Source organism: Bombus pascuorum, chromosome 1, assembly GCF_905332965.1.
Source record: "Bombus pascuorum chromosome 1, iyBomPasc1.1, whole genome shotgun sequence".
Taxonomy (NCBI): domain Eukaryota; kingdom Metazoa; phylum Arthropoda; class Insecta; order Hymenoptera; family Apidae; genus Bombus; species Bombus pascuorum.
In genome coordinates this window covers 20,308,792-20,322,360 of record NC_083488.1, presented here as the reverse complement: position 1 = coordinate 20,322,360, position 13,569 = coordinate 20,308,792, and the positions used below count along the sequence as shown (strand labels likewise).

The 13,569-nt window shown below is 33.2% G+C and overlaps 1 protein-coding gene across 15 annotated transcripts in view; it reads right to left on the bottom strand.

Annotated features, from left to right (window-relative positions):
* The window catches only part of LOC132907358 (uncharacterized), a 140,867-nt gene that overhangs the window by 10,762 nt on the left and 116,536 nt on the right, over nucleotides 1–13,569 (bottom strand). For all 15 annotated transcript variants that reach the window (XM_060960482.1, XM_060960491.1, XM_060960386.1 and 12 more), the window contains 2 exons: nucleotides 7,929–8,185; nucleotides 3,701–3,764 (listed from right to left, as the gene is read on the bottom strand). In XM_060960482.1, the coding sequence (XP_060816465.1) occupies nucleotides 3,701–3,764; nucleotides 7,929–8,185 (321 nt within the window). The remainder of the gene's footprint in view (nucleotides 1–3,700; nucleotides 3,765–7,928; nucleotides 8,186–13,569) is intronic.

Genomic DNA, 13,569 nt, shown 5'->3' with positions numbered 1-13,569 from the left:
GCGTTCAAACTGATAATAATTAACAGCAAAGCCGGTTAACACGTCGACTGTCACGCGAATTTTATATATTTTACTCTGGGAGCCACGATAGATTATACGCGACACCATGACATTTACATTTTGCAAAATATTATATTGTATTTTGCGCATTTTCTCCTAACGATATCCAAATCGTTTACATTGTTAAAAATTTGTTAGTCTATGAAATTTGTCTTGTTTCAATCTACCGAGAATCAACGTTGGTTTAATACAACATTTCGTTTTCAATTTTTCCAATCAATTTACATTCTCCAGTTCTGTTTCCTGACACTGTGGCTATAGAAAGGAAATTCCAAGGATTCGTTTAATATTTCTTTTACGTCACCATTTCTTCCATCTAGATTCTACAATTTTATGAAATTGAAAATTGACGGAAATCGAAGTGCAGTAGAACCTCTCTTATCCGAACACCTATTATCCGAATATCCGAACGCTCTATCATCCGAACATGATATTTCCTAGTAACAGATGCCTCTTTCCGTTTCAAATATGTACATACGTATTTCATTCGTATACAATGGTGTTCACATACGGAACATAGTGATCATACACAATGTATTCTTTTCTCTATTCGAGAATGAATTCGAGAGTGAAAAATTCGGATGAACTTTGATTTGAAGAATTCAGTATGAAACTAATAGCGTTTTAACTATGAAAACAAAATACCACATAATTGAAAAGCTCGAAAGCGATGTAACTGTAACAGAATTAGCAGAAATACACGGTGCTGGGAAAGCCACGACCGCAGATCGCATTAAAATTCATATTAAAAAGCAAAAAGATGATATCGAGCATTATCCAAAGCATGTGGATTCCTCGGTAAATGCAACAGCGGAAAAACCTTCGAAATATACATAATATACGTAAGTAGACGTAATGAAATGATTTTAGATAAACATAAAGCCACAAAGACGATTAACAACGACGATTTTAAACAAATGGAAAGAACGAACGAAAGAGCGTTAATTGGAATGGTGCTTTCTCATGTCGAGTCATTCGTGGTATTCGAAAAAAGGCTTCGATGGATCAAAGTAGAAAAAAAATCTAACTCTCTGCGGTTACTTCCGTTGAAAGAATTGCGTGATTTAGCAGGCAAAAAGATACCAGGTCCATATTTAAAGAAATTGCCAATCGATGTTAATCTGTATTTGAACAAATGAAATTTTACGCCAGAAACGTGATTGTTCTATTATTCGAAAATTCCATTGTTCCAACAGTTTTGTCTCCCTGTTACTTCGAGTAAGGGAAGCTGCACTGTATTTATCACGTTGTGATAAATTATCGGGTTGGTTCTTAATTAGTTAGTCGTTCTAAAAAATTTCATAACGTCGGCTACCGATGACCACCGAGCGTGTTAATTAATAACTGCACCGGACTTAAACAGGCCCAATCGAAAATGTTCTCGCTTTCTCATAAATATCACGGTTTCTCAGTTCGCTCCGGCTCGTGCCAAATAAATCAAGCTGCGCGTGAATATTGGATCGCGATGTATCGCGAGGATTCCCGCGGATCCTGCAGGTTGGAAAAGCGAAATACTCTTATTTCAAGCGAGAACCGGGCTTTTTTTTCGATACCACGCGTTCCGCTGCTCTTTGCATGCTCACACGCGGTTTTGACGTTGAATGATAAATCGGGTCGGAGTTACGTTAAAAGCGACGCTTCTTTCTAGGAATTTCTTTTCTGCTTTTTTTTTTTTTTTTTTTTTTGATATTTTCAAAGATTCCTTTTCACACATGACGGTGAATATCGAGATGCTGGTGCATGTTCCATTGCAAAATCCAATTTTTAGAAAGCGTGCATCGATGGTGAATTATGTATCTGGCTGTTTATTGCAGCTTTTTCGCTGCTTGAAGGTTTTATGGTGCTTTCTTTGTATTACGGAAAATTCCTAAATTTATCGCTCTATCGTGGCCTATAAATTTATAAAATTGCCTTTTTCTCTATGTTATTGTACAAACGAAAAATAGATCAATGCATCTGTTGTTTTCTTTTTACATTATACCGTCGATATTTCGTTAACAAATACAGTTTATCCTATTTTCTTCGTATATCAAACGATCCGTAAATCGTTAATTTATTTCGAATAATAAAATTATCGTTTTTATTTCATGCTAGGTTCGTACTAGATATATATAATATTTTTCCAAAAATTGTGAAATCCTTTTACAGGACGATTGTATTTGAGTATCTTGTTAAAATTTTATTTACCAAGATTTAGCTTGAAGGAATAAACCGAGGTAGAAACAAAATGTATCAAGCGGGCACATACACGAAAACATTGTAATAGGCATAAGCTTTGGTATAATGAACGAATAGAATACAATACGATACAACGTTAAAATTTTATTTACGTTTGTATAATTTTTGTAATAGTTTTTAAAAATAATTGAATTATTTACATTTCCTGAATAACGAAGTTTGTATTGTATTGCGTGGCGCAATCGTGTAGTGAAATTATTTTCTCACGGATATCTTTCGTTTAGATTTGGTATCGTATTGTTGCTGTAAGGCATCTCCTCGTTTGAATTCATGCAACAGACAGAAACGACTTCTCGGAAGAAGTACTTTGTTTGTGAAAGACATTTTGCAATATTAACAGGGCAGAAGTAAAACGCCGTACCAGCCAGTTTGCTTTATAAAATACATAATACAACGCTGAAGCTTTCAGTACGTGGATAACGTAAACATTCTCTCGTGGCGGGGCGTGGGTATTAATAAAAAATTATACACAAAAATCCGCGAGAATCCCGCAACAACCCGATGGAACAAACAGCTTCGGCGGGTATTTAAATTATAGGATAAATAAAAAAATTGAGAATATCTTTCTCTGAACAACTAACTATTACATCTTATTTTTACTAGAAACTGTAATGTGCATTTTACTTTGGTATTATCAAAGTGACATAGTATTAAACATTTAATGAAATAGAATATAAAAAATACTCAACATAGCAAATATAAATATAAAAAAGTATCATCGTAATCTATGTTATTTAAGTAAACAGCTGTTAGTGTAATAAACGTTAGTGTAATATTCTTATATCTGATTTTTTGGCAATAGGAATATTCTCCATCCTTTTACCAAGTAACGCATATTAAACCTTGATCAGTTGAAATTGACTTGTATCAGATTTTATTCGCATTGCAGACGAACATCAGACTGCCTTAACTTTGCGATCGAGAACTTGGCAAACTTTGTTCTAAATTATTCCAATGGTTAATAAACACTAGCCGTGCAATTTTCATAACCGTGAAAAATATGCTTCTCGATCCGTTATTTGTTGAAAATAGCAGAAAAACGATTAAACGTTTATCAAAATAGAAAAAATTCAACGGAGAGGATTGTTATTTATTTGTAATTAGATATTTCAAGCAAACAGATTGACTTGGTTTAAAAAATTCAATTAAAAGCATGCAACTCCTACAAAGCACGGAACGTATTAATGATTCAATCGATGCAATAAAACTTTCCGTTCGAACGTAAATATCCTCAACCAATTTACTCCATTCGATTATTAATTAAATCTTTTGAAAAATAGCTGCCTAACCTCGAGCTTTCGTCTATCGCTTTCAAAGTCAACGTGTTCGCGATGTCGAGGTTCAACGAGCCACGAAACAAGCGAACTTCTTTTCTTTCTCTTCTTCTTTCTTAATTGCTTACCTCCAGTCACCGTTTCCAGCGTGAACGCATTAAATCGCCAGTTGCTAGCCTTCTGTAACACGCACTGCAACAAACCATCAAATATCGCATTAGGTCGACAGTGAAATAGACGATTGTCGCTAGAAAGGGTTGAAACGTGTTCCCGAGCACAATGTCACTGTAATGGAACAACCGTGTCCATTTCTCGAGAATATAATAAAATAAATCATTAAGGATCTGGAACGTGGCTCTGTTAATCGAACTCTCTCGTGTCGTTTCGTGAAATTATGTGGCTCGGAGCAATAGCAAGCTTCAATGAACGCGTAATAATACATACGTGGGTCAGTGATTCAAAGAGAGCTTTCAGTAAATTTCAAACGTTCTGTTATAGAAACTTTTGAATACGAAAGTTTCGCAGAACGCTTGCCACATGTTCCTTTGTGTTTATTTCGTTTATTAGAGAACAGAATTAATAGCAAATTAAGGATATGACTAATAATTAAATTGATGTAATTATTATATAGTACTTTATATATATAGGTAATACTTAATTGTTTTGTGGATAATATTTGTTTGGACGTATACAGGGTATCTCAGTTACGCGAGGTTACCTAGATATCTGTCTTATTTACGATTGTATGAAAAAACTTCTCAGGGCGAAGCTAAACTATTTCAAGAAGCACGTGTAACGGTGGGAAGAATTTTTTCTCAAGTTCATCTTTTCTAGAAGATTTCAAGGTTATCGGTGTATTTTTAAATGATACCCTATAGTTTTCGACCTTGGGGAAAAAATTGCGCCCTGAAATAATTTAACTTTGTCCTGATAAGCTTCTCATTCAATTGTAAATAATATTTAGGTGATCTAATCGAGACACTCGTATATTTACAAATGTATATTAATATTATACTGCTAAGTCACGATTTAGACAGTATAATATTCAGTTTATTATCGCAGATGATCGTAGGAAAAGAAATTATATTGTGCGAAATTTCGTATCAAGGTTAAGCAAACTACACAAGTTTGTAATAAACGATAACGACAAGGCTGATCGTTTGTAACAGAAATCATTCTTACATAAACGAAATTAATCTCTATCACTGTATTTTACAAAAAAATACAAGCAGTAAGGAAGGACAAGTAAAATTTTACTTTTAGAACGATACGACCATCTGTATCTTTAAATAATAGAATTTTAGAACGTGTAAGTACATTTAACTGACATTAGAAAATATGTTATCTTAAAGTGAATGCGCGTGAATATTTTGCACACACTTTCTATAATGATATTGACGTTCAACTTTTTAAAATCGACGTGAATTTAAATTAATAACGAAAGTGTAAGGAGCTTCAAATGGATTTTAGATAGAAGGTCTTCATCTTCTTTCGCTTTAAAAGGGTGGAACAAATTGAAACTTGGATGGATATGCTGCTAAATGTACCCTTATGCCATTAAGCACAAGATGAAATATTGATCCTCCGAGTGTGAGTGTGTATATATATATATATTCTATATATATAATATATATAGAAAGGGTCATGCATTTATTAAATTTATAAGTATAACAAAAAATTCGTTCAAATTTAGCTACACGTAGCTTATTATTCTCCGTTTTTACAACTATCCTGATTAACAGATAAAATTAAAATGAAGGAAATCACGCTTGGAATTTCAGCATGTTGAACATTAAGAAATTATGTATATGTGTTTTGTAAATTTTTGTAACAACTGTACAGGAATAATTCCTATTAAAATGTAATCCCTTCTTTCAGTACAATGAAAAATTCATATTTCCTTTCATTAAAAAACATATTTCCAGCATTTCTAAAAAAAAAAAGAAAAAAGTTGACATTACTATTTCTTCTCTGTGAACTAAAATTATTTTGCAATCAATCATCTTCATTTAGTTAGAAGCATGATTAAGTAAACTCGATCCTTTTTTATTCTTTAAAAAATTACGTTTTTCCTGCCGGTGTTATTGTTCTTGAAATACAGCGATATTTCCCTTTTTCTATGGAACATGAGAATCAACGAACGCGTAAATTCTAAACAGAATCAATGACTTTCACCCAGCATCACGATCATTACTGACCAGCAATGTATTAGCATTTAACCGGTTAAATTGCACAAAGGTTCTGATCATTCGACCGGTGTCATCGGTTTTCCGCTTCAATTACATAACAGTTTAAGTGTCTTAACTACTTCGGATTTTATCGATCCGATTATCCGGACCGGTTTCGTTAATTAATCAGTTTTTTTATTTCGATCTAATAAGTTGTACAAAATCAGTCGGAAAAAATGAAGCGTTGTGGATATAATAGCAAATTACATGCATCTGCTGATCTTTTTCCGCAATTATCTCGCTTATCTACTTTAATATCAACGACCTTCTATGTCGCTTTAGATCTTGTTTGTCCCATTGGATTTCTTTTTATTTCATTAATTTTTAATTCATATTCGCTAATTAAATTCTATTTAAGCACTTAGGTATTATTTAGCAATTAAGTATTAACCATAACTAGTTTCAGTAATTACAATTACTAATTGAAGAGTGCTTGTAAAAAAACACTGTAAGTGCTAAGAAACGAGTTTTTCAGGAGGAAAAGAAAACTTATGCATGATAACACATGATTAACCCAAATTCATGAAAAAGGAAAGTGTATCTGTAGAAGAAAATTGTTAGTTGTAAAAACGACTCAATGTTTCAATCATTTAGATAGATGGTATAAACAAAAGCCAAAAATCAGTTAACTAATGCTTATTGGGATTTATATCTTTTTCTATAGAAACGACATCATGAAATCATTCTCTAGCATTATTAATAAATATTTAGAAATGGAAATTGCACATAAATTCTATACCACAGTATTCTCATTGGTACGTAGAATAGTTTCCAATAAAAAATCAAAATTTTTCAATTTTGCCACTTACAGTGTTTTATTTCAATTTTAGTTTAATTATTCACTCACTTGGGTAACTTTCCTGCTGTTATTTTTCCAATCGGTCAATAAAATAATATAAAATAAAATAAAAATAGGAGAGTTATAGTTTCCATTTAGTATGTCATATTTTTTTACATTGTTTCCAGGAATTGAAGCGAAGAACAGGATGAAAATTAACACGCATATCGAAAATTTTCGAATTCGTATCGAGATTTTTCAAAGTATATGTACGTAAGACAAAGAGTTTCACGAATCTCCAAATCCTCGGTACTTATATCGATGCCGTAAACAATGTATCCTGTCTGTTGGAAAGTTTAAAACAGTATCTCAAGAGGAAACGACTACCTTTCGGTTGGGAGACTATTTGAAGTTTCGCGAAGTTTCTTCTTCGCGTTGCTTGTATCGATATCAATTTTCGGGAAGTTTCGGGGTCTTCAAGTTTCGAAACTTGAAAGATTGGAACGTTCTTCTAGACGATTGGCAAACTTGAAGATTTGGAAACACGAAGATACGAAAGTTTCGATATTAAAAAATAAAAAAATTAACAAACTTAGCATTTGTCTTCGAACGGAATATATGAACGTTATTTCATCTAGTTTTCGATTTCATACACGTCACATATATTTTATTACCAAGGTAATGAACACAGCTTTGACACAGATATAACGCAATACGATTATTCCGTAATTTATGAATCAGCTTTCGACAACTTTGATCAAAGATACTAATATAAACAACTAAACTTAACTTCAAAATATTAGCTCAAAAGTCTCCCGGCGTTCTATAACACGAGATAGCGTAGTCTAGTTTGTCTTAAACTGCAATTCACTATGTCACGATCTAAACTCGAAGAACAATTTAAACAAAAATAATCTACGAGCTTTCCTCCCATTCGTTACGTTTCACCTTCGACATTCCAAACTTTTTAATCTGATATTAAAAAAAAAAAAAAAAGAGAAGAAGAAGAAGAAACGAAAAACCTTGTATAGTTTACCTTCAAGATTTCCAAGTTTTTAATCCAATATTAAGAAGCATGGTTTATAAAACATTCAATAATATTCTTTCCTTATATATTCCTTTCTTACATGCTTTCCACTTTATTCAAATATAAAATTTAATATCCTATAAAATCTGTATACGTTCTATCCCTTTAACCAACTTCCCTTAATAACACGAATGAAATATCGAAACGATACATATCGTAAGATAGCCGAATCTTAAAGATAACAGTGGATACGATTCCGAGAAGATGGCATCTTTTTACGTATATACATATAAGGTTTAAATCCTCGTCGATCAATGGCTTACCTGAACCAGGCCGTGGAAGATATCGTCCAGGATACCAGGCTCTTCGGTTAAGGATCTAGTGGTAAGCCTCTTACGGCGTCTCTTGTGCATCGTCAGGAATCGACCGGTGGGTCTGGGCCTGGAACGACCGATATCCAAACTCTCTAGCAGGCTGCGGTCTACCTCTGACAAGCGTCTGAACGTCGTATCTGTCCTGGCTTCATTGCGCACTTCCGTCAAAGTCACCGATACGCCGGATGTTGGCAATGCGGCGTTTTCTGCGAAGCGATTCGAAGAAATCGTTAGGCGTGAATCTTGAGATGAAGTATGTCATGCGATTTTAACGCGTTAAAGGTACATAGGTGCGTATGTTCCTTCGAGAGTAAAATTATCGCCAGTTGCTTTCGAAAGTGTACGCAAATGGACAGTTGCGTCGAGATTGCCGACAGTGACTATCCAAGTCACTGTCAGATCGGATAGTCACTCTGAACGCAGTGTCCTGTCAGCTTGCGAAAAATATTCACGAGAGCAGCTCTACAGCAATAACAGTTTCACTGTGTATTCGTTTGTCAGTTGTTCTCGCGAATATTTCTCGTAAGAGTGGACAATGCGTTGAGAGAGACCGCGCGAGTCGCTATGAGATGCAATAGCTTTCAACACTTTAAAGGTAGTGCAGATTAAGGACAGGTGTCCATGTCCTTTGCTTACGATTCTAACAGGTAAATTCCTTTGTCGCTATTTTATTTTATTTTAGCTTCTAATAGGAGATTCAAAATCGTATATTCAAGAAGGTTGCGAGTAAATTTTTCTCTGGAAAACTAATAATTCTCATTTATACTCTGTTGTCCGTGTTATCAGAGATTTGACATTAAGGTAGGTTTCTATTTGAACGTAAAGCTATCGCGAGTTGCTCTCGAGAGTATTTCTCACAAGTGGACACTACGTCAAGATACTCTCGAGAGCAATTCGCGATAGTTTTACTTTCAAGTGGACTTTTATCGTAACATTAAAAATAACGCTAAATAACACGATGATGTCTATCAATGAAAACATGGAATTTTTTTAACAATATAATACAACTAAGTACGAAGAGGAATATGATATAAAATACAGGCTCTCTTCTTTATAAATATGTGGGCGTTTCTCGAATAATTGATTCTACGTAAATATCGAGATAACAAAGAAAGTTCACGTGTCATCAATGCTGAATGACATTTAGTTTTCGATGTTACCCGCAATTTATCTTTGTACTAGAAGGTCAATGGTTGAAATAAAGACAAACAATGGTCTTATGGAATTGTAGGATTTATGTTTTTGAGATGTTCTACATTGTGAGCATCGAATTTGTTTTTGTAACAATTTGTATATCACGTTGCACATCGTTGCACGAATATTACCATTCGATGTTAATAGTAGCATTAAAGTAAAGTTATTTTTGAAATCAAGTCGCTCTGGCAATTTTTTTCTATAGTTGCAGTCACGAAATGAATCTTTGATAAATTATAAATACAGTGAAGTGATGATCGCTGAGAGATTAATTCTACGTCAGTGCGATACTGCGATTCTTCGTTTGTCGAGATTGAACGCAAACAAAAATGGTCAATGACGATGAATACGCAGAAATATAATAATTTATATCGGGGTCGTGTTCGGAATTATTAAGAGTATTGTTGCGAGAGTATGACGTTCGCTGCTCGTGTAAATATTCCGCTGGAAACAATAAGTAGACGGTCACGTGCCTGGATGATTCGATAATACCATGCTTCTATTGTTAATAAATTATAAAAAATAATTTCTCTAGGAGTAAAAAAATTGTGTCTTGAAAGGTTCGAAGAAGCCGAGGATAAAGAGTTTTCCAGATGACAAGACGATAGAAGACGTTACCTTTGTTACTGAATATTAACTTTTAGAAGAAAATTCTATCGTTAGTGATATTTTTCTACCGATTACTGTCATTAATTGTCTATAATTTGTCACACATTTGTCCACGATTATTATAATCAAAGCGTAACTAAAAAATTGTCACTTTTTCTTTTGTATTATATATAATTTATATTTCATATTTATGAAACTTTGCACGTGTTTCCAATACTATTAAAATATATTAATTTACTTTTTATTATAATTTTAGGAAATATTATATTGTAGAAAATATGCTATAATTTTGGCTAATCACTGTTCCTTTAAACAGACCTTACCACACTTTACTTGAATAAAATTAGTGGCTACACAAAATTACTAGACTTAATTTTACTCAGTTTCTCAGTCTGTTGCATTGTAGAGTTTACAATGGAAAGATAGAAACGTAATGGGAACTTTCACGTGCGCACAGAATACGGGACTTGACCTTAATTAACAAATTCCCAACTTTTCGCTTACCTACACAACTACAGTTTTCAAAATCGATTCATCCACTTTTCACCTATTCCCAACCTTTTGCATGCGTTTTCCTGGAATACACCCACTCGATAACGAAACTTGTCCTTCATTGGAAAAAGGAGAAAAAGAATTTTTCTTGGAAATTACACGTTTACGTAACGATATCTCATCTAGAGAGCGATTCGGTTGAAACGCGTCCAAGTAAATAGAATAAATGAACTCCGTGCTTATATAAGACAAAAAAATTTAATTTTAAACCAATTAATCGATGCTATCTTACAACCTACATTGACACCTAGCTTCTATGTGCACGAGAGTTGACCTTAATTAACAAATTTCCAATTTCCCAACTGCCTATACAATCCCAGTTCGTTAAGTTCAATCTATTTATGGTCCTACGCAGAAGTTAACATTTTTTATTGCAATTTTATTTTAAGGAATACCGAAACAACAACTTCATGTCCTTTGGATATATAAGGTGTTCACGCTAGTAGTTTTCAGCGATTTTCTCATAAACGACAAGCATGAGAGAAAAAACGAAAGAGGAGAAAGACGAATGGTCCAATGTGATCTATATATTCGGGATAATATTCTTCGCGCAAGTGCGAAAATGCACGTGCATTTTCCAGTTTAAGAGATATTTTAACTTTAATTTTGTAGAGTGTCACGCGAAAAACGAGGAAAGACGTAACGCAGTATTATTGTATTTATGTTTTCTTTGTCTTTTATGTGATAAATTCTATAAAATTGAAGTTAAAATATTTAGTTCTAAGTTAGTAATCAGTTTTCGATTGTGTTACCCTAATGCATTTTTTGGTAGAAAGACGAGAGGGTTCGATGTACGCAAAACGAGACGGAAGGTTTCCGTTTAAAAGAATAGCGCAGCTGCAAAACGCACGTGCATTTACGCACTTGCGAGGAAAATATTATCATAAATATGTAGATCACTTTGAATCATTCGTCTTCTCCCTCTTTCATTCTTTCCTCATACTTATCGTTTACGAGAAAAACGCTGGGAACTAATAGCGTAAACGCCCTGTATTTATTGAGCGAGAAAACGAAGAAGGAACGTGTTATGTTAGTACGCACTAGTGTTATTATAGTGTTATTTTGTGTCTTATATGTAATGTTATTATGAGAACGAATTGCCATTGGAAATTAATGTACGCGGAGAAAGCTTGATCAATATAAACACGAAAATTGCTGTATTTCCCTGCGATGATAATGCAAGTCATTTGCTTTTGTACGTTGTATTATTGATACTATTATTGGAAATCCTTGAGTCAAGTAAAAATGGTTGGTCAATAAAGATTAGGGGACCTATCTCTTCATGTTGATTTATACTTTTTTACTTCGATAACGTAAATCTTCTTGTTTGTTGTTATTCGTCGTTATATTTATTATTCGTGTAAGAAAACACTGATCCAAGGATTATTAGAAATTGAGCGAAAAAATATTTTGTTATATAGCATGCCGATTTTTATTATTGGAAATGATAAAATAGAATGGGTATTTTATGATACCTGTAAAATAAAATGGATATTCGATAATAAAAGATAGCAAATATAAAATTCCACATGTAGTACAGAGCCATTTTTTGTACCACTCTTTACCATAATCCACATTGGATGCATCGTTACGGTAATATTAAATTACATTGATTGAATATATATTTTGATAGGATTATGTGCGTTTAATGTTTCATTCGATAAAACATTCCATTTCATAACATGCGCTAGTATAATTCAAAAGCTGCTAATATTTCCAAGTATCGACATGAAATATTATAAAGTATATAACGAAATATCATATACTTTACTAAAATAAAATGCTGTCTACTTTGGAAGGATGAATTCGTAAAATTAGACAATTAAATTTATCCAGCTCGATGTCACGTGCTCCTAGAATTTACGAATTTTTGTATCTATTTATTGAATTTTTTAATAATTTATATAAAATGTAAGTCGCTAGTAGGAAGAGAGGAGAACAGGAGAGAGAAAGTAGAAGCAGGACTAAAGAGGAACAGGGAATAATTTCATAACTTATAGTTTTGTATTATATTTTTGTATTTTTTAATTTTATATTGTTAGAGTTTCTTAGTTCTTAGTTTATATTTTACATTCCTATTTGGATCTGTATTTTGCTGAAGATTAGACACTGACAGAATATAAATAGTAAAAGTATAGAGAATAAGGTGCATAAGAGGTAATAGACATAACTTGACTATTACATTATAGACATAATTCTAAGCCCAAGTTTAAGTTATAAATTTCAGAACTAATTGTTTAATGAAAGATGTTAAGCTTGGAAAAGTAGACCATAGGTGTAAACCAAAGAGGAATATAACTGCGAGTCAGTTTTAACCCGGAAGTTTTATAACAAATAAATAATAGTAAATGATATAAAAGGTAAGTTTGATTCATAGTGCGAGTAGAAAGAGAACGTAAACGTCCTATGGCTCTCGTGACCAGTAAAAGTAGATGATCCAGGGTGAGTTTCTTGGGTGGGGCAAAACGCGTAAAAGTACACGACCAGGTACATTTATGAACCTTCTTTAATGAGATTTAAAATTTGCTTGTAATTTATATTTTAATACCTCTGTCCGATACTACAGCGAAAACAATTAAACTCACATTAATTATATACCTAATAAATTTTTCAAAATCTGCCATAGTATTTTTATATTTTATTACTCTTGAATCGCCCCTTTCTGGATCCGCCACTGCCTGTGGCGTGCTCACGCACTGTCGCTGTCTAATTAACCTAATTGCAGCTATACGTGTTATCAGTCAAAGAAACCGACAGACCTTATAACGCGTAAATTCCATCGAGGTTATCGCTTCGTTACTTTTCCCCGTTTGTTCTTTGCCGAGTATACCAGTCGGTTTAAAAGTATATTTTCACCATTCTTCTTTTTCGCACGGTGATACTTGCGATAGTTTGAAAAATATTTTATATCAATCATATGTTATATTACACTGTGTGATATATTATACTATACGTTATATCATACTTATTGAAAAAGATTGGAAAGAATTTCATTTCGATCGAAAATGTCGATACAAATTATGGCTTTTACAGGCTTTTATTAATAATTTAGATAGACGATCGTGCGACGTTTTTCTCTTATTTTGAATCATGAATCATGACGACAAGTGTCGACCAAAAAGCTTCGAAACGCTATTTAGAACTCGAGCTCGCAATTCCTTGCGACTTCTTATTACACGTTCATGCAACTATCAACGTTTGAAAACAAAATTTTCTTATTGAACCTAGAGAAAAC